Source organism: Lampetra fluviatilis, chromosome 13 (assembly GCF_964198595.1).
Source record: "Lampetra fluviatilis chromosome 13, kcLamFluv1.1, whole genome shotgun sequence".
Lineage (NCBI taxonomy): Eukaryota > Metazoa > Chordata > Hyperoartia > Petromyzontiformes > Petromyzontidae > Lampetra > Lampetra fluviatilis.
This window is the reverse complement of record NC_136287.1, coordinates 6,156,076-6,179,385: the sequence shown is the minus strand read 5'-3', so window position 1 is coordinate 6,179,385 and position 23,310 is coordinate 6,156,076. Positions and strand designations below refer to the sequence as shown.

Here is a 23,310-nt window from a genome sequence, read left to right as displayed (position 1 = left end):
CAGCAAACCAGCCAAGGCCCTCTCGCCACCCTCCCCGCCGCTGTTCGAATGCAAAAAAGAAATGAGCGCTGACGTCACGCGGCTTCGTTTCTCCGGCCGGAGGAGCGAGAGGTTGAATTTTTTTGTGTTCCACCTCCTCCTCCCCCCCCACTACTCCTCTCTCTCTTCTCGCTCCGCTGGGTTTTTTTTTGCTTCCTCAGTCGGGCTGGGGCTAATTTCTTTCCACCAAACCCCACCACCAAACCCACCACCCCCGTCTCGTTTGCCCGCCGTTCAACCGGGGGCCCTTCCTTCTTTGTGCGTTCCCCACTCCTTTACTCGCTTCTCTCTCTCTCACTCTCTCGCTCTCGTCTCTCTCTCTCTCCTCGTAGCTCTGTTAATAACTAAACATATTATACATTGCTTTGCTTGCTTGCTGGTGGTTCGTGAGTGTGCTGGAGAGCCGCTTTCAAAACTGTTGTGGGGTGATGTGTGCGGAGTTCTTTTTCTTGTCGTCGTCGGCGGCCTTGCGGATGATCCTGTGACTTGTTGTTGTGTTAATGGTAACTGCACGTCGGCAAGTAGTAAGGCTTGTTGTTGTGTATGTGTGTGCTCGTTACTTTGTCCAGCAATCAAGCCGTCCTTTGTTGTGAGAGAGAGAGAGGTGGGGGGGGGGTTAAGCACGCGTGTTGGCTCCGCACTCTCTCGCTGCCTCTCGTCTGTGCCGTGTGTCTCCGCGTGCGCTTGGGCATACCGAAGTTTCTACCCTTAGAGAGAGAGGAGAGAGGGCTCGATAAAGACGCCAGGGGAGTGTTGTTACTACCCACAGGCGTAGTAGTAGTAGCAGCAGCAGCCGCCGCGGTGAGAGAGAGAGAAAGAGAGAAGCTTGTGTCGGCTCTGATGGGGAGGTTTGCCGGCGACATCATTGGCGAGAGAGGCAGACGAGACTGAGGCTTGGGGAGAGGAGGAGGAGGGGAAGAAGAAGAGAAGAGCGAGGAGAGGAGGAGTCGTGGACGCGACCATCGTCGCTCGCTCTGCGCTGATTCTGTGAGCGCCAGGGCCGTGCTGCTGCTGGTGGTTTTTGTTATTTATTTTTGGTGCTTTGCCGTCGCGAACATCGAAGCCGAATACTGGAGTTATCATCAGCATCAGCATCCCCTGCCGAGACGGAGCTGCTGACGATAGGCAGCAGCGCGCCATGTATCCGCAGAGCAGACACGCTGTGAGTACCTAACACCACCACCCCCCACCACCACACGCAACAACAACCACCACCACGACAACAACCAACCAAGCAACACCCCCCCCCCCCCGAAATGCTCCCCATCCCCTTGCTCCTCGTCGTGTCGTGAGTGATGTCCTTTAGGGGCCCCCCCCCCCCATCTCTCCTCTCTCTCTCACCGCCCCCCCTCCTCCTGCTCCTGCTGCTCCTTCTTTGTGGAGCCGTGGTGCTGCTCGCTGTGTCGGTGCCCTTCCATGCCCCCCCCTCCTCTCCTCCTACGCGAATTTAATCTCAAAAGTATCTTGAATCCGTTGTAAATATAACACGACGGCGTGTTGTTGTCATCATCACCACCGTCGTCATCTTTCCGTGCGCCACGACCGGTCTTGTGTTCACGAACTACAGCCGTGGTGGTGGGGGGGGTAGTTTGTTCCCGGCTATCCAGCAGAAGATCCGAGAGAGAGTTTATAAGGAGTGCTCTTGTCAATAACATCATAACATCATCTGCTAATGCAGCAGCAGCAGTGGTTTAACAAGCCAGGAGGCCGCGTGGCTGACGAGAACCAGAGTATTCGCATTAACCAAATGGCTGCTTCGTTAATATTGCTCTTGGCAGCAGCTCCGCTGTTCGCGCACACTGCTCCATCGCAACGATGAGTGGTGTGTGTGAGTGGTGTATGTGTGAGTGTGTGTCCTCGTTTTGTTGATGCCACTACCACCCCTACAGCAGCCGTCGACCTTTCCACGCCAAACAAAATGCCTCGCACACATCCACGACGCCGACTGCCATCGTTGTTGTTGTCGTCGTCGTCCCCTTTGTGCGACCGGCGCGCACGAGCCTTCATCATCTCCCTTCCTTCGTCGTCAACATTCTCGTCTTGTCGCTTCTCATTCCTGCTCGAGGATGGCCACGACGGAGAGTTTGGGGGGGGGGGACGGACGAATGGGGGCCCCCCTTTTGTGGTAGATGAAAGCCCGGCAATGGCGTGATGCGTACAGATTCTGCGTCTCCTCCGCCTCGCCGATGTCTTACGATGTACGGACAATAGCGTAGCACTAAAACAGCAACAAATACTCACACGACGTACAACAAAGAGAGACCCCCCCCCCCGCTCTCCCCACCCCTCACTACGACTACCACGATGCATTGTGATGTCAATTGTTGTTAGCGAACGCCTATTAACGCCGCGGTGTGAATAAAACAACACCCCCTCCCGGCTGCCTTTGTCTCTCGTTGGAGACGATGTTTACCCGCATGGTACCCCAGGCAAACAACGCCTCTCAGACGGTGGAGTGGACCTCGTTTTTGTTTGTGAAGGCCCGAGCACTGTCTGTCGTCCGGTTCGGATAATTCACGATGTCACACGATTTCTGTTCCTGGGTAGTAAGTGTTATTTTCTAATTGTTTATGCCTTCAAAAGTGCAGAACATGGCGATTGTTGCCCACAAACTTTGCTTTTGTGACCAGGACTTTACGTGAAGGAATGACACAAATGCACACACCACGTTTTCTCTTTGAAAATAGGTACATTTCAAAATGTCACTGTCCTGGTCACAAAGGCAAAGTTTGTGCGGAATAATAGCCATTTTCTGCACTTTTGAGGCATACACAATTAGAAAATAACACTTACTACCCAGGAATAAAATAAAAGAGAAATTAATTGTTACACCGTGATAATCATCATCAGAGTGAACTCTGCGCCCATGGTTGTTGGCCATGGCTGGGAATCAAACTTAGGTTGGCCGGGTTTCTTTGGCAGTGTACTGCGTGCTAACCCCCCCCTACCGCTCCATCTCCAACACACACACATACACGCGTACATAAGACAGAGACAAACATATAGAAATAAAACACGTATATATACACACACACTGTCCTTCAAATTGTTTTCATAAAAAGCTTCCGGCAAGATAAAAAAAATCCTGTGTAATGTATAACCACCACCACCACCCCCCTCTTGCAAAGTCTCTTCTCCGCCACTCTATAGTTAGAACCTATTACGAGGATGTTGCACATTGGGAAGGCATGTTCCAGATTCCAGTGGTCGCCTCGCACGCAGATGGTTGCGGTTGATAAATGGGCGACAGTGGATTGTCGTGATGGCGCTTTGGATTCTTCGCCCCGGGGTGCGAGATTGAAATGACTGATTATAGTGATTTACGCTCCCTGGGTAGGCTCGGCTGGCGGCGGGCGGGGTTGGTTCGGCTTGGGTGGGAATGTAATCTGTTTAAAAGGAAAGATTGGGGCTGAAGATGTGTGGTGGAGGAGGAAGAGTGACGGGGGGGGGTATGGAGGTGGCTCACGCTGGAGTCTTGTTTGATGATGCACTGGTAAGCCCGTAGTCGTGGTGGTGGTAGTAGTAGTGATGGCCTGTCTGCAACTGGGGGCGGGGGGAGGTGGAAAAATATATATGGGGGAGGAGGGTAGGTGATGGCATTGTGTGTGTGGGGGTGAAAATGCCTGGTGATTCATCAGTTTGTGTTCTTGTCTTTTTCCCAGGCGCCACCCCAAGCCGGGCAGCCCTTCAAATTTGCCATCAATGAGACTTGTGATCGCATCAAGGAAGAGTTTCAGTTTTTACAGGCGCAGTATCACAGGTGGGCAACGTGGCACATGCGACGACGACTACCACCACACCCCGTGCACCGTCACCAGACCCCGCACACCACCACGATAACGTAGCTGCTTTACGACGTGCATCACAAATAAAAAGATCTTGACACATCCTTCAAGAAACAAGGCCCTAAAAATAAAAACGCGGAGTACAAATTGTGAGCCCTCGCTGTGAGGAAGGGCCGTTGCCTGAAACGTCACGCTATTGCCAGAATCTCCAGATTACAAGATACACTTAAACAAAATTATCCTTGACGTTTTGGGGCGCATCTTACTTTCCTTAGCAACTTCTAATCCGAGTGAATACTGCATATATATAATTTTTTCCCATTTTAATGCAGCGTCATTGATGAATACGTTGCTATATTGTTATGTGTTGCCTGTGGCGCCACTGCCAACGCAGAATTACGCGATTATTGTTTTAATTCTTAAGATAAACACGAATTGTGTGCGGAACACACGAGTGATTGTTGTCGTGTAAAGAATGCGCCGAGGGTCCTGTGTGTAAGCAGCCCCATTGCCACATTTGGCAGTGGGAATATGTGCATACATGCAGCGTGGCGTGATTACTCGTGCGCCCGTTAAAATTTGAGCTGCGTTGTTGCACGAGGCCTCATTCGCAATTCTGCGTTTATGAACCTACGCGACCTTTTTTTGCATCAGGCATCCTCATCACTGGTTGTAGGATTCAACGTGACTTTGGTTTTGAGAATAGTGGAAACAGCAGCCCCCTTGTGTGGTGTGGTACGTGTGTTTACACAGTTGGAGTTTATAGCCAAACACAACTTGCCGAGAGAGACGTTCCACTCATAAAAATAATAAAGATCTATCTAACGTTGACTTGGGCAGAGCCCTTAGTGCAGAGCTGAATTGCGTTATTGAAGGAGGTGTGACAAGGTGTGAATAAAATGGAAAATAAATACTGAATGTAAGAATAACCCAGCCGTATATAAACAAGCAAAGCATTTTACTTGTTATTAATAAAGTAATGTTTCTGGTAGAAGGTGCCAAAATGTTTGTCTGATATAAGTGTCCTCTATTTTTTTGTTGTCATCTTGCGTCATCAGTTTGAAGTTGGAATGTGAGAAACTGGCCAGTGAGAAAACAGAGATGCAGCGGCATTATGTCATGGTAAGCCTTCTATTGTGCAGAACGGTACTTGTCGAACGCATTGCTGTACTGAGGAATCTTTTAAGTTGAACTCTAGTGTTCTTAAATGTCAAAAAACATGGCTCTACTTCCATTGTCCCTTAACCTCCCAGCACGCTCCTTCGTTTTCATAATGTGCCTTTTATTATGCGCGAGCTTGTCCTTTGTGACCTCGCTCCATGCTAACCAGACAGAAGTGCTATTTTTGTAAGGCTAGATTTCACAAAGCATCGCCTAAGCCTCACTAATATTGTGTCCTATCTTTGACGTAATCCAATTTGCTTTGGGTGTGTGTTGTGTTATGAATCCTTTCAAAACGCTAACGGCACAATGACTGGATCGTCTAATCAAATTTTCCGTGTTTGTTTTTCAGTATTATGAAATGTCATATGGCCTGAACATCGAAATGCACAAACAAGTGAGTGGCATAATCTGCACAATTTGTGCTTCTTGTCATATTATCTTAAGTGTATTTGTCACCAATGGAAAAAAAGCTGCTGTATAGTTTTTGTTTACATTTGTCAAATGTTGGGCCCTTTTGCACCCACCGTATGATTTTAGTTTTGTCTCGTTCTGCAGTATAGTCGGGCTCTAAACGCTGTTGCGTCTATTCCAAGCTATCTGCATTTTCTTATGGCCTGGTGCACTTTTTTCAGCATGTGAATTTTGAGGTTGTTGCAGGAAAGCAAATTCGTCCTTAGCTCTTGTCCTGCTTTCTTTGGCTAAATACTCGTAACTTTGGCAGCTGGCGAACTATTTATACTTCATTTTCCCAAGCAATTTCTTGGTGTGTCAATAACTGACCCGTAGCCCACCCCACAGGGAAATGGGGATGTAATGCAGACGGCTGTGTTCTGTGTGAAGGGATTATATTTTTTCTGACACGTGGAATGGTGGCAGGCCTTCCTTTATTGGATCGGCATCCCCCGAGGCTTCTGCCCTGTGTTTGTGGAAGGGAAAAAAATAGCAATTAGTATAGTGTGACTACCATTAATCTAAACAATGAACATTTTTTTTAAAAGCCACTTTAAGCGTAGTTGTAAATTTTGTAAAACCGCATGTAAAATAATATAAATTGCCTGTATGATGGGAGTTTTATCCACTCCACAATGTTTTGGAAAATATTTACACTTTTAGACTTGAAAGAGTAATAACACTTCAATTCTTTAAGCTCGGGAAGCTGCTTATTAATCTGAGCATGTCTGCAAGCAGCGATCTGCAAGCTGTTTGCCTTGAGACATAATAAGATGGAGTAAAATATGATAAATAGAGCGATTTGAAAAGGGTGCATCATGCTTCTTGGGTTTTTTTCATTGCGCAGAGTGAAGAGTATAAAGCTGTTAATAGATATGTTTTGCAACTGCCATTGTCGTGCTTAAATAAAACGCAAAGCACAGGAATATATGAAAATATTGCAAATTAAATGCAGCATTGCCTTGCCTGTGGTTCGGCGTACAGTAGAGGTGTAGCGACTTCTCCCACCGCAGGCAATTTCAATTAATTGCCGCGATGATATTCACAGAATCAGTTATCTTTTTAAACGTGGCCAACGCAGCTGCCACTCGCGGCTGCAGGGATGTCGCGCTCTGATATAATATATACGTACGCACGCGAAAATCTCGATACTCGTATCAAGAGATTTGAAATCGACATTGACCGATGCTTCATTATCGTAAATTTTGTTTTAGCGTCCACAATGGCAAAATTTCATTAATTTCGTGCCATTTCCAATTTTCACCATCCCACTTTGCCCGCGTGTCGCGTCAGAGCTGAGTTGCTTGGTGCATCAAGTGATCCTACCATGACGTTGGTTATGCCAAAGTCCTCTCTCGAAGAAGGATCTCTGTCAAATTTCAACACTCTTAAATTGATGATGTAGATGTGAAAAACATGGTGTTGATGAGAAGCCCTTGCTGTGAATGTTTTTTTCAACCAAATTTCTGCGGATATATTTAGCCATTTTTTGCGTAACTTACAGTCAACGTTTATTGAAATTAAGCGTGAGGTTTGATCATCTTACAGTGTATTGTTAGTGACAGTAAATCTCGATTAAGCTAAAGTGAAAGGTGCCTTTTTTACCTCCAAATAAGTAGTCCTATCTTAGTTGAATTTGGTAAACACTCATCAGGCGCTAATATCAACATCCACCTATTAACATGTAAACATTTTTGTAAAAAATGTCGTAGAAATTGCATTCGTATGGCGTGGGCACGTTGAGGCGACATCTTTATTCTTTTGTTAATTGTCGAGCGTTGGTGAGCTTCAACTGTAGCCAGCGATGAACAAAGCAAAGGGGCCCGAAGGTACAGAACTCCCTGGCCCTTAAATAATTTAATATCATGGGTAGTTGTTATCTGCGCGCGTGCTCGTATGTCGAACGTGCACATTCCTCGGTGCTGAGTGTTATTGGTTTGCCGCTGAAGCGTAGCAGTGACTTAGTTGGATTAAATGCGGAGAGGTACTGAAGGCCGACAGAAGTAGATACTCAGACCGCATCGAATTGGCCGTTTCTCCCAAACTTAAAAAAACACAACACCACGTGCGTTATCTCCACACCACCATGTGTTTTACATTTTTTTTGTTCTCAAGAACCCATAGGGGCAAGGTGAATATTGCGTTATCTTCGTTCAAAAAGGGTTGCACGAATTTCTGTTCTGAATGTTTTGTTATTGTTGTGTTTTTTAAGTTATCTTCTCCGTCTCTCAGAACTAAGAAACTAAACAGTGTATTCTCTTTCAGATGGAGATAGTGAAAAGGCTCAATGCAATCTGTGCCCAGATCATTCCGTTTCTGTCACCGGAGGTGAGTATGGACCAAAATGCCTCCCTGCTGACTGCAAGTTGGTGGGAGGTGGGTAGAGTCAACGCTGTATGCCGTGCTTTTATATCCGTGCTTTTGTGTGTCTGTAGTCTAGATGGGTGGGAGTAAGTGCTTAGACCATCTGCACAGACCCAGCGGGGCTTGTTATTTTGGCATTAGTGGAAGCGCGTTGTTTTAAAGGCAGTCATTGTCCTTGGTTGGGGTTTTTGTGTGAGTGCGCACAATAGAAAAGTGGTAGGATGAATATGGAATGGTGATCATTAAACATACTGTTTTGAAAAACCTGTGTAGCACTTGTTGGCCCATCCACATTCTGGAAGTATAGCAGCATGGCGGAGGGTATTTACCTGGAGGGAATTTTAATGTAATAACGTGCGACTCATTGACATTGTTAAACAGACATGTAAAAAGACAGTCATTAGCTGGGCTTCTGGATTTAAACAAAAATCCATTTGTTAAAAGTGCCCAGTAACCTTTAATTCCAATGACCTTTATGCTGTGAATCATTTTGAAATCTTCAAATGAAAATTAAATCTGATAGTAAGTGGAATGAATGAGTTTTGAAAAAAAAAATGTATTTGCTTTCAGTGGTATATTAAGCAAGGGCTGTGCATGCTAACCCAAATCAATAACGTTTCACATTGCTTTGTCAAAGGCGGTGTAAAGCATTTCCTGTTGGTGAACCAATCTCTGTGCAATTCCACACTTTGCAGCCAAAAGTACTATCCGTGACTCCCGTTTTTATTTAAAATAACACGTAACTTAAACATGGCGGGGTTTTTGATTTTAAAGTTACTGCTTCGGTAAACTTGTACACAAAATAACAGGTTGATTAAAATTATCACCACTCATTAACTGCCATCGAGGAGAAAGGAAGATATCACCTTTTCAACCGACCGCCCTTCTTTATGGGAAGACTAATGTTTACACAGACGTCTGGCAAGCATGGAAGAATAGTCAAAATTCCCTCCAATGGGGCTGTACCTTTACCTTTATATGACAGTCTTAGCAGGTGAGGTTTGGTGCTTCAGTGATGGACTCACCGGCGTGCAGCGAGGCATTATCCATCAAACATTTCTGAAATCATCCGTCCCCAGGAGTTAACGTGCGATTTTTCCGACCCGAAGTGTAATGAGTTTTAATTACGTACGTATTGTGGATTTTTGTCGTTATTCAACAAGTTATTGGCGTTACTCTTACCGTTCCGGGTGTTAATCCTGCTGCTGCAGCCTCTCGCTCTCACGAGTCTCTGGACCCTAGCGGATGCACAGGCAACGCACGGCCGGCGCCGCAGTGAAATGGAGTCCATTTGGTTTCTCGTCTTTTCCTCTGACTGCTGCAGCACCAACAGCAGGTGATCCAGGCTGTAGAGAGAGCTAAGCAGGTGACCATGTCGGAGCTCAACGCTATCATCGGGGTACGTGCCCTTCCCAACCTGCCGCTGGTTTGTCCTCTTCCACTTAACATTTCTTTGATGACTGTGACGCCGTGAACGCTCGCCGTGCCGAATGCTTTGTCCGCCGTGGTGCATTTTTTTATTTTATTTTGGCCGTCGTTAAAAAATGCAATGCATCACGAGCGGCCTCTAGGGCCGATCCATAAATGGGATTTTGTGTCTCAGTTGTGTGTCGCTTTACGTAAATGCTTATCTTTGTGGAAAATGATATCAAATATTCTGTAATCGGTTTAAGCAAGCCTGACGTCTGATGACGGTGAATGTCGAGTATCTGCTGATACTAAACCGAAGCTGCTGAAAAGATGCACTTCCAGAATGCCCTGTGCGCTGATGGGATTTGTGTTTTTAATGCTTTTAACTTTTTAAATGAGTGACAAATATTTAAATAAGGCATTTTATTTTTACATTATCCACAATGATGCTCAATGATTAGTACCTCCTCATTCTAGAACTGTTGAATAACATTTTACATGGTTTTCTCAGAGTTTAGCATTTGGCATTAAGTGAAGTAATTAGGCAAGAGACCATAACATGGTTTTTCAGTGAGCTTTTGTTTGCTTGAGTAATACACTATAGTTTTGTATGTACTTTCCATTTAAATAAACAATGTAAAACAAAATCCAATAGCAATATCCTTTTTAAAATCATATTAATATACTCTCAATTCCTCCAAGAACATTTATTTGATAAAAAAAAAAATATATATAGGCTTTCAAGGACCGTGCACTATTATGCGAGGGAATTCTTTTATTTCACTATCAAAGGTCAAAGTGACACATAAAAAAAATATGCTTTATGTGAATACCCCACCTAGAATGTCACGTAAATTAACTTTTAGGTGGGGGCTTCATGTTCAGGCAGAATGTTCGGGTGATGGCTTCAGCAGAATGCATTCTAGGCTGACGGAGAGCATTGTGCAAAACTTAAAAACAAAACAGTGTTCGTAGTATCGGCACAGAGTGTATTCGTCCGATCTTTTAGAGTTGAAGGAACTGTACGTGGTCGTGAATGCATGATTAATATTTATTTACGAGTGCTTTTAAAATTTACTTCAACCCTTAATTTATTATGAACATCATCATGCCGTTGTTTGCCGGTTGTTAATTGTAAAGCGCAGCATTGCTCAAGATGGTTTAATTAATCTTGGTGGGAGACAATTGCGTTTGTGATTGACTGGCAGAATGCGCCACATGGGTCCTTGGGCAAACGTTTATTTTTGTAGCGTTAATAATATATATATTGTTCAATGATGACATGAGCAATGCCAGTGAAATATATGTACTCTATTCTGGGGGGATTTGCCTCGCCTTGCCGTAATACACGGACTGATAAAATACGCGCGGGCATACAGGTGTGCCGTGAGGAGCGTGCTACTATCGCTGCCTCCTCACTTCACGTTCGAGCCTCAGGCAATGCAGCTATTAAGACATAGATGCTATTTATAAGGGAGGCTGGTTAGCTCTACAGTTGGGGACATTTTCTTAGTAATTGCAGGCAAATTGGCCCACGAGGCTCGCATACAATGGCCCACTGTTGCAACGTGCGCCGAGGGATCATTTACATCAAAGGCAAGCCTCAAAGTGATGGCAAGCCAATTTAATGTATATGCCCGACTTTGAAACGCTATACTTAAGTCATTGCGCATCCCCCATCCCTCCTCTTTTTTGCAGATTAATCCCTTGCCTTGCATCAAACTCTTGCAATATTTATTAATTTTGTATTGCTGAGTGCAGCTCCAAAAGCCCACAGCTCCAAGCGGCCAGATACGGACGGCGCTATTTGATGCATAATAGATCAGAGTTGATGCCTTCCTTGAATTGAGAAATGTGATAAGAATTTGAGAAAATGGACGATGGGAGGTAATTTCAGAGTGGAGCGTTGTGATTGAAGCGTAACGATCGGGGTGTAAAACCCACCGCTGTATGGTGGTTGAGCAGCACAGTATTGGTGATCCAAAATAGTCGGCAGTCCTCCACATGGGTAGCAAAAAGCACTTTGATATTTGCGAGTCGCATAATCGCGTTCGCCGGCGTCCGTTGGCACTTCGACGCCAAATCTGTCGCGACGTTTTCAAATATAAAAAATTATCTCGTTGGATGCAGGAACGCGTGTGATTTATCTATATACACATGTATTGTACCTTAGCAACAGCAGCTGCAGGCGCAGCACCTGGCGCACGCGCACGCGCCGCCCGTGCCGCTGCCCCCGCACCCATCTGGGCTGCAACCGCCCGGCCTCCCGCCTGTGAGCGTGGGCAGCTCGGGCCTCCTGGCCCTGTCGGGGGCCCTGGCGCCACCTCCGCACATCCCCAGCAAGGAGGACAAGAACCACCACCAGGACAACAACAACCACAGAGGTTTGTGTTCACGGAGGCGAGCGGCACTTTGCACGCGTTCGACGCTCGTTTCGGTTGAAGTGGCAAGAGTGTGTTTTGTTTTGTTCTCGTCGTCGTCATCATCTGCAGCCATTATCAGCCCACTGATGGGTGAAAAGGCCACCCCCAAAATGTCACCATTTATATTGCTCCATCTCCTCATGGCGAATGTTCTCTCGGGATTCGTTACGTTCCTATCTTGGCCGCCGCGCCATCATCATTCTTGACCGTCGAACAATGTCCCTGCCGGCTGAAACCCCACTTTTCTCTTGTGAGAGGTGGACCAAACACAATGTGCGTTCTGGAGTTTTAACAAATGTGCTTTTTTCCTTTTGTATTTTTTTGGCTCCTGTGATCGTCTCCGGCCGTATTAAATCTTCGGAAGCAGACCGGGACCCAGGCCCAGTAAGCACGCACTTAACATTTAGAAAATGTAATTGTACCATTTTAATAGTAAATGATGGCGGGGTGGGGTGGTGTTACTGTACGTTATGCTGAATGGGCTAAGCAAAGGAGCGATGCGCCGTTTTAATGTTTAAATGCAATTTTGAAAATAATCATAATGGAGCTACACAGACTTGCTCTTGTTGCAATTAGTTTACAGTGCAGTTTCAAATTGCATCAATTTATCCACTGGCTGTAGCATAAGATGCAGTAAAACATGCTGAGGGTTTAATGTTTTTCCCAGCAGTGGCTAATTGTTGACCAAAAAAATGTGTTGGCTCAAAATTGTTCTCTGCTGCACTAAATATAGAGGACTCTTAATTTTAATTGTGCCCAGGGAGTGCCACCAAGCGACATTTCCTCATTTCAAGTGGTTCGCCAAAAGAGAAAAACACCACGACTTTACATTATTAGAGCGAGCTGGAAATACTTATAAAAAGAACGCATGCTGCCTTCGCTTATTAAAGAGTAAATATTTTCACTTGTTGGTGCAGTCTCTTGTTTGCAATGTGCTTGCATATGTATTGCTTTTTAAAAAAAAGCTTGTGGGTTTTTTGAACGGGTGTAAATCGATTTGGCACTCGGGAAGCGAATTGTCGTAGTTCAAGTGGAAGAAAGTTGTTTGAGTGTTCCATGGTCCCCACAATTGTGCTCTCCCAAGTTCGTGTGTTTTTAACCGAGCTGTAACTCTAGTAATAGGCTCTTAATGCAGGTATATCCCTGTACTTGTGGCCATTGAATGCTTTTATTATGCTTGTTGCTCAACAACATATTTCAAAGCCACAACTATTTTTCTTACATGCAGGTGGTCAGGTAAGCTAAAATATCAGGTTGCCAAGCTGGCAATGCTGAGGTCCAGGGTTCGAATCCAGGTAGCCTACTGTGATTAAACCTGTTTCTCAAATGGAGTGACTTGATGGCGTAACAATGACGGCACAAAAAACAACAGCAAATACATTTTGGTTCTGCTCTTAATATGGCTAAATTCCACGTATAAGAATCAGAAATGTCAGTGTGACTCCCGTGATGATTAATATTCAATGTGGCAGCGCAGGTGGGAAAGTTCTGCGCCCTTACCGAGTCGACCAGAGGTCACTTGATGGGATTTCACAGGTAGCCCTGAGGTGTCTGCTTTTGTGGGCCATTTCTAGCGTGTAGGGTTGCACTGCTTTGCGAGAGGTCCGAATGGATGCTTTGTCTCATGACTGACATCGGTAGCGCAGTCGGTATACAATTTGGGGAAGAAGGCAAAGTAATGAATATGCTAGTTGATGTGATTTAGTGGCATAAAATAGAATGTTTAAACTTCGGGGCCAGTAGTGATGGCTAAACTTGAGTTGTGTCTTGTGTTATAATTCCAGAGTAAGTCCGTGTCACCAGCTGGCAGCTTGAGAGGCAATGAAAAATTCAGAAATTCGTCCGACTTTGCAAATGAGAACAAGAAGAGGAAGATGGATGTGAAGGAGTCTATGAATCACTACGTACGTACATGGAACATGTGGTTAATGTGCATCACTGACATCGGCTTTTTAAATGCTTTGACGTACAGAAAGCCCACATTTTTTACTATTAGGGCAAAAAACGCATCTTTAACGCGTGCGATGTTTTGGCATTTGCAGGACAGCGACGCTGACAAGAGTGATGACAACCTAGTCGTGGATGTCTCAAATGAGGTTCGTAATGAGCGGTTCGTAAAAAAAAAACGGCACTCAGAATTGCGTCCGGTGGATTATTAGCATAAACACAGGGCAGCGTGGTCCGTGGCTCGCATGCATAAAATATGGGCAACTGACACCCGCGCGCGATAAATCAGGCCGTTTTAGAGGCGGCGAGGCACGGGGTCATCGCGGGAGCCACGCAGGGTTTACGGCGTGCCTGTTGTGTTTGACGTTAACTACTGCGGAGACTTCGCCTCCAGCAAAGGAAGCGTGCGGGGCGGCCTCGCCGTGGCTTGTTGGGTTGGTGCGTGTCACCCGCCGTTCACGGTTAGCGTCGTTTCTCCCTCCCGCCTCACGCCTCTTCCCACCCCCCCCTCCTTTTTTTTTTTACCCCTCCACCTTGGGGACAGGACCCTACGTCCCCCCGGGGCAGCCCGGGCCACCTGCCCCGAGAGAACGGGCTCGATCGGTCACACGGTCACGGCCCCCGGAAGGAGGCGCCCCCGCAGAGTCCAGCGTCGGTGGCGTCGTCCAGCAGCACTCCGTCCTCCCGCTCCAAGGACCACGCGCAGGTGTGAGGGTTTGGCGGTGGAGGCAGCGGCAGCTGTGGTGGTGGTGTGGCGGCTGTTGACTTGGCAGGCCCGCTCGCCCGCGCCGCAAGGGGATTATTTATCTGGCCCCGCCAGTCGTGCTGCTGGGCTGCGACCTCGCGTCCTTTCATGTGGTTGGGAGACATCATTCCCCAGTGGCCATTATCGCGCTTGCATGGAAATAGCCGGCCTAGGTGCGTAAGGGGGCGGCTGCGCGAAGTCTGCCCCCCCTTCCACCTCGGTGCAGGTGCTTGTTGCTTCAGTTGCTTTTTTCGTTTCGTTGTAGGTCACCGGTTTTAATGTAGCTTTGTTGTTTTATCATAGCATTAGAAGTAATAACGCTGCTCTTTTTGTTGCCCAAGGGGGGTGAAAAAAAGCTGGATTGGACTATTCTGTTAATGAGTTTTTGGGGTTCTTGTTGGGGGAAAAAAGTGGAATACGAAGAGGGAGTGCCCTCCCCCTCTCCCGCGCAGTGGGATAGCGCTCAAAGCTCCACACGTAGATCAAGAATTTGTCGCTGTACTGCCATCTCTTATCCAGCTTGTAAATGCCCCAATCGTGTTGACCTTCTTTGTGTGCAAGTACGCCGCTTTGTTTATTTCAACACACTACTGCCCACATTGAAGCGTTTCATGCTAGATCTAGTTGCTTCTTGGATCATTTTGTTTACGTGCCCGAGGTTGCCGCACACTTCTCTGTATGTAGCTGGAGGTTAAAGAGCCGCTTGTCCTTTTTAATTGAACTCTGCAACAAGCTCGGCCTCGGCGTTTCGTTACAGATCGATGGGAACTGTGTTAACATGCGCCTCGGTTCTTTTGTTGTTGTTGCTGCAGAACGAGAAACCTCACACCCCAATGTCCGCCTCAAGTACCCCAGCCTCCTCAAATGACCTCCCTGTGCCTGGCACGAGTGGTTCGGCCAGCCTTAGGCCCATCCCAGGAAAGCCTCACAGCATGGACCCTCTGGGTAAGGCGCACTTAAAGATGATATGCCTTTTAAGAGGGGAGTCAGCGTTTGGTGTTTCAAGTCGGCGATGGGGTTCTGGCCAGGACTAAGTAATGCGATACAAGAATAATAAATGCACCGTGACCCTGCGGCGGTCGTACATTTAGCCATTTGCAACAAGTGATGTTCTTTCATGCTTCTGAAACATGAGCCAGGGGAAGCCTGTTGAGATCCAGCGGCTCCACCTCACACCCCGGATAGCATTTGTTATTTTTATAATATAGAAATAATGTTTAAGGTACGCTTGGGTTTGATTATCTAAGAAACACACCCAAAAAAAAAACCCACTGCCTTGAAGTTAACCTAAGTGACAGATGTCATCGCTGCTTGGCTTGCTAACCCCAGCGTGACATCACAGCTAGTGCCTAGGGCTGCACGGGTGTTCGCGAGCAGCTCCCTTGTGGAAAGGGGGCCAAGAGGCCCAAGAGAAGTAGGCTACATGGCCCGGTTAATGCCGGCTTGGGCCGGGTAAGGCTGCCGTTGGAATCTGGGCCGAGCCCAACCTTCCTGGTTACGTGCGCCATGCCAGCCCACTAGTTAGGCGGTCGCGACACCGTGGATTAGCGCTAAATAATTCTGACGTGGGGATGTTGTTGCAGGGGCCGGCTTCAGGATGCCTTTGGCTGCGGCCGGCGGGCCGTTTGGCAACCCCTTTGGGATGATTCCACACCCCGGGCTGAACGGAGAGCTGGCCAGCCCCGGGGCGTACGCCAGCCTGCACGGCATGTCCCCGCAGATGAGCGCCATGGCGGCCGCGGCCGCCGCCTATGGACGCTCGCCCATGGTGGGTGCCCGATACGCTCTGCATTGGTCGACTACGCGGTCACATGACGGGCGTCGCTCGCCCACTGGGTGTAACATCGCACTCGTACGTTTGTCTCGCTTCATATTGGCTGAATGCACGGTCACATGATCGGCTGACTCTCCCATGGAGGGTGCCCGACACGCTCTGCATTGGTCGACCGCGTGGTCACATGACAGGCGTCGCTCGCCCACGGTGGGTGTAACGTGTGGCGTTCGTCATACCTTGCTCTGCTTTGGTCGACTGGGTGGTCACGTGACCGGTGGTCCCGCCTGCAGCCAGTTGACGCGGAGCCGGTGGGTTCAGTTCCCACAAGTAGCCTGACCACGTGTCTTTTTTTTGTGTGGGCTGTTAGCACACGGTGCAGGCTGGTGTAAAGTGGGAGTGGGGGATGCTGCCATGGTGTACCGGTGGGGCACACTGCACGTGCAATCCAGTGGTCGTCGGTTCCATTCGATTTCCCAGCGCGTGTGGCGAGTGACACATTGGACCAAGTTTCTTAAATTCCACTGCACCGCTCACCCCATACCCAAGTCTGTCCAACTTAGAAGTATGATAAATAGGTTCACCACAGTCGATTGCTGGGTCGTGTGTGGAGAGCTACATCGGTGCTCTCAAACCGTTTCAAAGATGTCTGGCGAATGTGGGAGAGTTGGCCACAGTATTCGTCTGGAGGGGGGCCTCTATAAGAGCTACCTGGAAGGGGGGGGCTGTTCTGCCAGCAGTGGCATGAGCAAGCACTTGTGGGGGTTACGCTTTCACCCTTTTTTAGTGTAAAATGGATCTACAAAAATATTACTTTTACCCCCTGTTGTTGTAGTAGTGTTTCATTTTGATTGTTGTTCTTCTTGGAACCGAAAAACGTGTGCACATAGATGAGTGCGACTGTCTAAGCGACTGCTGTTATCTCTAATTATATTTAAGATTGGTTACAAATATATTAAAGTCTGTCTTAAAAAAAAACAATGCCTTTACCAAAGTTCTGAAATGTGGGTGCCAATAATTGCAGCCCCAAAGGTTTATTGATTTAATGCCAAAGCGCAGGGTCAGAATGCTTTTCTAAATTGTGTTGCATAATGTACAATTATTTGCAGCTCTTATTTATCCACTTTTGGATGAAGACCTCCCCACGCTGTGTCGGTCATTGGTTTTGTTTGATTATATTTGACGATACTGGACAGTGGGGATTGATGATGTGGGGAGGCAGGATACAGGATCAGTTCAGATCTCACCACCAATGTCATCCGTGGCCAGAAATCCAACTCAGATCCCAGGGTTCGTAGGGAAGTGTGTGCTAACCACTGTGGCACTAATCCCCCAAAAGCTCATGTTAAACACTATAGCAATGTATGATGCCCACCAAGTCATTTGCCTCCCATAATGGAGTGCAACACTAATGCTTATTAGAAAGTGGACGAAGCCCGGTACAGGTTGGTCATTAAAATATAAACTTTAAAATACAATTCAAAAAATATTTCACTGCCATATTATCCATGTGTGGTGCTGTTAATATACGAGTTTCTTTGATTACCGAGGAATATAAGTGACCTCCCACCTGGTCCAATAATAAACTGCTTGCTGCATGTTTTAATTGAATGAGTCGCTCCCAATATTTTTTGCAAAAAATACATTCCAGAAACCAAATTTGAACGTGAACACGGGTTTTTGTAATATGTTCAATTTTTTCAGAATTGGCTGTTCAGACAGGGGTTTTGCATACCTCCTGTCACTTGCACTCTAATACGATTTAAATTCTTACGCATCAAGAGCCTTAATAGCGCGTGATTAACGTTTCCTTTTCGTGCGCTCACAGGTTGGCTTTGATCCACATTCGCACATGCGCGTGCCCGGCGTTCCCCCGTCTCTGCCCAACAGTATTTCTGGTGGAAAGCCGTAAGTACTGCACATCAATAACACTTACATGTCAATGCATTGGTGACGGTGATGCATGACGACTGCATAGAAGTCGGATGAAATCCCCCCCCCTGCCTGTAGATGATCCATGCTGTCACTGCCAGATTCCTCTCCTGCATGCGTTAATGAATCCACATCATCCCCCCCGCCCCCCCTCTAATCCCTCCTGACTTCTGGACCAGTCTCGGTAGCGAGATGTGAACTGCCTCGCCTGGTATACAGGAGGTCGTGGGTTCGATCCCGACTCCTGATGCCTGTATATTTGGAGTTTGCGTGTCTCTCCGTGGTCGCGTGGATTTTTCTCCAGGTCCTCCATTTTCTCCCTCTAAATTTAGGACATGTGTTTAGAATATTTGGCTGCTATAAATTTCCACATGAAAAGGCACTTCTTTGAGCTTTCATTTGTGGCCAGGTTGTTTCTTAAAAATAGCTATATAGCTCAGTGGGCTTTACCTGGTAAAATAAAAATTGTTTATAGTTTAAGAATCCCGCTCGCCTCTTTCAAGATCCTCCCGACACTTGCCCCTGTCGACCTTGCTCTCTCAGCTCGCTGTAGTGCCCGTCGCGTGCGCTCTGCTCCCGACAAACCAAGCCTTTCCGGCCAAAACCTCCCCAGACAACCTTTTATTTTAGTGGGAAGTCACTCTTCTTATTCTGCCCCTACTATCAAACCCCTCCCTACCCCCCTGGCAATCCGGGGGGGATGTATGGGGATCTGGTGGTGTTGCGTTCAATTTTATTAAGTCTATTTCACGGGTGTGATCGATCTCGGCCAGGTGTCGACAACCAACAAAACAAGAAGTAAAGTTTTTTTCTAATTCGGTAAAAAAAAACGTTTCAAGAGCCGCAATGCAATGTGAATATGAGATGGTGGTCTGTTAAAAAATAAAACGTCACGAAGCGGTCCCTTTTTAAGAGCTACATGCGGCTCCGGAGCCACAGGTTGCCGACACCTGATCTAGGCTGACGGAAATAGTATGGGTTTGGTCTCTAGGAAAAGTGGAAATCCGATTCTTCGTGCCTCTGCACCTCCGGTTCTACACCCCGAGAAGATTACGCGCGCTCAGGGCTCCCGCACAGAGACGTGTAAAAAAAATTAAAAAGCGCTTTGTATATCTTCGGATTTCTCCAGTCTAATTAAAGATTCTGATCCATGCGACGAACTCTCTGCGCCAAAGTCCAGGCTCAAGGCCTTCCTTCCTCTTCTCCTCTGCCGATGACTGACTTGGCTGTCTTCTCTTCAAACAAAAATAAATATATAGTGAGATATGCATGCCACTGTGATACACTACTGTTTCTGTGCAGGCTCTTGAAGCGCAGTTGCAATTGCAAATATTCCACGATAAATCCCAATGGAGCCGTGTCGAGAGTGCTTTGCGCGCTACATCTTTGCGTTTTGGTGCCACAGGGCGTACTCGTTCCACGTGAGCGCGGACGGGCAGATGCAGCCAGTGCCGTTCCCTCCGGACGCCCTGATGGGCCCAGGGATCCCGCGTCACGCGCGGCAGATCAGCACGCTGCCGCACGGCGAGGTGGTGTGCGCCGTCACCATCAGCAACCCCACGCGCCACGTCTACACGGGGGGCAAGGGCTGCGTCAAGATCTGGGACATCGGGCAGCCGGGAACCAAGACGCCCGTTTCCCAGCTCGACTGCCTCGTAAGCTGACGTTTGCAACACGCAACAATAACACATAAATGCGTGCCTTTGTGGAGAATGTACATATGTATGTACGTGTGTTGAACTTCTTTCGGCACCGCACGTAGCCAACCATGCTAATCGGAGGTGCAGGGGTTGTAATGTTTCTCATGGCACGACTAATACCATCACATGGAAATCAGTGTGCGTTGAACTAGGACTTCTCCCCCCCCCCCATATTTTAAGAAGAGGATCCTTGCCGCTTAACATGTGGCAGTTCACCAGCATTGCTTCTCAAGGAAGTCTGACTGCTGATGATGAGACGCTGTGTGGCGAAACCAGCGTTTGCTTGCATTGAAGCAATGTTGCTGAAATTGTGCACTCCCCAGAATGCATTGTGGTTGTGGGGTAGTGTAAAATAACACTTGTATATTTTTCACGCGGAGGAGTAACGTATGAAGGAGATGCATTGTCTGCTTGTTTATTTTGTAGTATACAATTCGGCTGCCTTGTCGTGACATCAGGGATGCTCCTGAGTTGCCGTGGTTACCGCGCTGGTTTTTAGTTTATTTCAGTCAAAGTGAATGCCTGCTCGCATAAGAATTCAGACGGTGCTCATCTCCTTTTTGTGGCCCTGAGCCATTGTTGGGAAATTCCACATTCTTATGGCGTGGACAAGTTTATCTATGGAATAACCGCACTTGACTTCCCTCACAAGGTGGTACACGTCTCGTGTACACGCACTTTGTTTTGGTATACACAACGCTGAAGCAGAGTTGCGCAATGTGTGCGATCTACAATGTTACCAAATTCAAATTAATACTACTATAACACATTTATAAATGACATTGATTTTTTTACGCAAGTGTCTCACTACAGGATCGAGCACAATTGATTCGCACTGTTGGCTACGTACGGTGCAATAAGAAGTTCAACATACATACATTCAAACAGGAAGCAAATTACAATGGTCTCATGAACTGCACAGATTCTGCTCTGATCTAACTGTTCCCACGCCAGTCTTGCAATCCACGGATCGCCGGTTCGATTCTACCTACGGCAGTTGAAACCTGCCAGTGCAGGTTATTCCCCCCCCCCCGCCTCTCTCCAGCGAGCAGTTATATCAACGGGGTGCACCACAGTTAACTCAATTGGCAGGTGGCCGTGTGTGATGGAGTAAAGTGTGGGTACTCTCCCACCTCTTCCAAGATAGTCGGTCCAACGTGTTCCCTCGAGTGGAGAGGTCATCCCGCCAACAGTGCCTTGAGCAAGCAATTTCAGGGCTAAACCTTTAACTTTTTTTATTGTGCTATCATGGGACTGACGGATGGCGATCACGTGGGGGAGGCCTTTATCCGGCAGTGAACAGACAATGGAAGTTGATTATGACGATGTTTGAAGTGTGTACTCTCATCCAGTTTTTAAAGAGAAGTAAAATTTTGTTGTCGTTCTTGTTGTTGAGAACCGGGACAATTACATCCGGTCGTGCAAGCTGCTGCCGGACGGGCGCACGCTGATCGTGGGCGGCGAGGCGAGCACCATCTCCATCTGGGACCTCGCGGCTCCGACCCCGCGCATCAAGGCGGAGCTCACGTCGTCGGCGCCCGCGTGCTACGCGCTCGCCATCAGTCCTGACTCCAAGGTGTGCTTCTCCTGCTGCAGTGACGGCAACATCGCCGTGTGGGACCTGCACAACCAGACGCTCGTCAGGTCCGTCGCCAGCCGCTTTCACCAGCAGACACCAGCAGACACCAGCAGACACCAGCAGACACCAGCAGACACCAGCAGACACCAGCAGACACCAGCAGACACCAGCAGACACCAGCAGACACCAGCAGACACCAGCAGACACGAACTGCCGCGTCGCGCCGCGCGCCAGAGCCGCCGGCTTCATAAACCGTGCGTGCCCCGGGTTCGACTCGTCTCACAGGCAGTTCCAGGGACACACGGATGGCGCGAGCTGCATCGACATTTCCCACGATGGCACGAAGCTGTGGACAGGAGGCCTGGACAACACCGTGAGGTCGTGGGACCTGCGGGAGGGCAGGCAGCTGCAGCAGCACGACTTCACCTCGCAGGTGTGCTGCCTGCACCCTCTTCTTCTTGCCCTGTCTTGCTTCAGAGTTTAATATATATATTTATTTTATCTAAGCCCCCACCCTCATCTCCCCACCTTATTCCCTGACGAAGCCCAATCTGTTGTCTAATTTGCACAACAGTTGGATTCTGTGTCATTTGGAAAACAGAACGGTTGGCCACAAATCAATGGACCGTGCCTATGCTAACTTCCACTCACCTATTGACAAACATCACTCCTGGTTGAAAAGCCACACCCAGCGCCGACAGCTCTAACGCCGGCCACGAAGCCGGGCCAAGAACGCAGGCCGATGACGCGCGGTGTGAATGAATGTCTCTCCTCGCCCTCGCTAGATCTTCTCGCTGGGCTACTGCCCGACGGGGGAGTGGCTGGCCGTGGGCATGGAGAGCAGCAACGTGGAGGTGCTGCACCACAGCAAGCCCGACAAGTACCAGCTGCACCTGCACGAGAGCTGCGTCCTCTCGCTCAAGTTCGCCCACTGCGGTGAGCGAGAAATGGGGTTTCGATTTTGTGGTTGCTGTGATTTATTACGTGTCGCGCGGCGCGTCACTAAAACGACGACCGTGATGAAAGACCACGTTGTTAATGGTTGTTCGTGCGTGTCACTTTACAGGTAAATGGTTTGTGAGCACCGGTAAAGATTACCTGCTGAATGCCTGGAGAACACCCTACGGGGCAAGCATATTCCAGGTAGGTGTCGCAGAGTTTTTTTGCAAAGTTTGCAGGAATGGCGTTTCGGTTAAAACTCGTTCCTGTTGGTGGTTGTATTTTTTGTGCACAAAAAATGATTGCGTCGACAAAATGATGTTAACGCGAGAGGCTTGCGAGTGTTTTCAAACGTCTTGATTTTCATTTTGCAGTCCAAGGAGACTTCGTCCGTTCTGAGCTGTGACATCTCGGTGGATGACAAGTACATAGTCACTGGTTCCGGGGACAAGAAGGCTACCCTGTACGAAGTCATTTATTGAATCGTGCGTGTACATGCCGACGTTTTTTAAAAACGCGGAGTGTGTGTGTGAGCGCGCGCGCGTATGCACATGCGTATACAAATTGCCTTTGTGAAATCTGAGCCTCTAAATCAACAACGGTGCACATATCTCAGCGGAGGGCGGTGGTGGGCGCGGGCAGGAACTGCTGTTAGGTGAATTCATTTAAGAAATTACACAAGCCGATGGACACGTTTTGAGCCGAAATGAAAGGGATGATGCCGCGCGGGTGTTTTTATAGCGAAAAATCACTCGAGGGTGGTCGACTGCAGTGGTCAAGCAGCCCCCCTGCCGAAAGAGCAGTAAAACGTCTATCGTTTTTATATAACTGTCAAACTATGCTCTCTTACTTATGATGTTGCACTGAACAGTCTCTAAATGTTACCGACTTTCTCGTGAATTGGTAAACCTGTCTTGTTGGTGGGGGGGGGGGAACAAAAGCAGCCGTCGGGCGCCCGTAGGTTGACTAACCTGTAAAATCAAGCGTTGTGTGTCGTGTCGTATTTTATGGATTGCTTTTGTGTATAAAATGTAAATATTGAATAAATCTTGATCTTCACGA

At 47.8% G+C, this 23,310-nt stretch overlaps 1 protein-coding gene and 1 long non-coding RNA gene across 8 annotated transcripts; one reads left to right on the top strand and one right to left on the bottom strand.

The window, feature by feature from the left end:
• Positions 1-23,310, top strand: LOC144935471 (transducin-like enhancer protein 4). Of its 7 annotated transcripts, none has more exons than XM_078862156.1 (20): positions 1-1,201; positions 3,702-3,799; positions 4,883-4,946; positions 5,338-5,382; positions 7,704-7,814; positions 9,127-9,228; positions 11,386-11,596; positions 12,003-12,019; positions 13,420-13,539; positions 13,678-13,731; positions 14,127-14,288; positions 15,140-15,272; positions 15,911-16,095; positions 17,927-18,006; positions 19,436-19,685; positions 21,127-21,374; positions 21,595-21,742; positions 22,095-22,245; positions 22,376-22,452; positions 22,623-23,310. In XM_078862156.1, exons 1-20 carry the CDS (start codon positions 1,178-1,180, stop codon positions 22,728-22,730), a joined length of 2,388 nt encoding a protein of 795 aa, XP_078718282.1. In that variant the 5' UTR covers positions 1-1,177; the 3' UTR covers positions 22,731-23,310. The 7 variants fall into 7 exon arrangements, with proteins under 7 accessions (XP_078718282.1, XP_078718288.1, XP_078718286.1 ...); XM_078862162.1 differs by having other exon boundaries at positions 2-1,201; positions 7,704-7,766; positions 9,127-9,201; XM_078862160.1 differs by having other exon boundaries at positions 2-1,201; positions 7,704-7,766.
• LOC144935472 (uncharacterized) lies at positions 5,892-11,431 on the bottom strand. The gene is made up of 3 exons (XR_013637309.1): positions 11,381-11,431; positions 8,985-9,040; positions 5,892-5,904 (listed from the first exon to the last, which is right to left on the bottom strand). It is a non-coding gene; the product is annotated as an uncharacterized LOC144935472 (long non-coding RNA).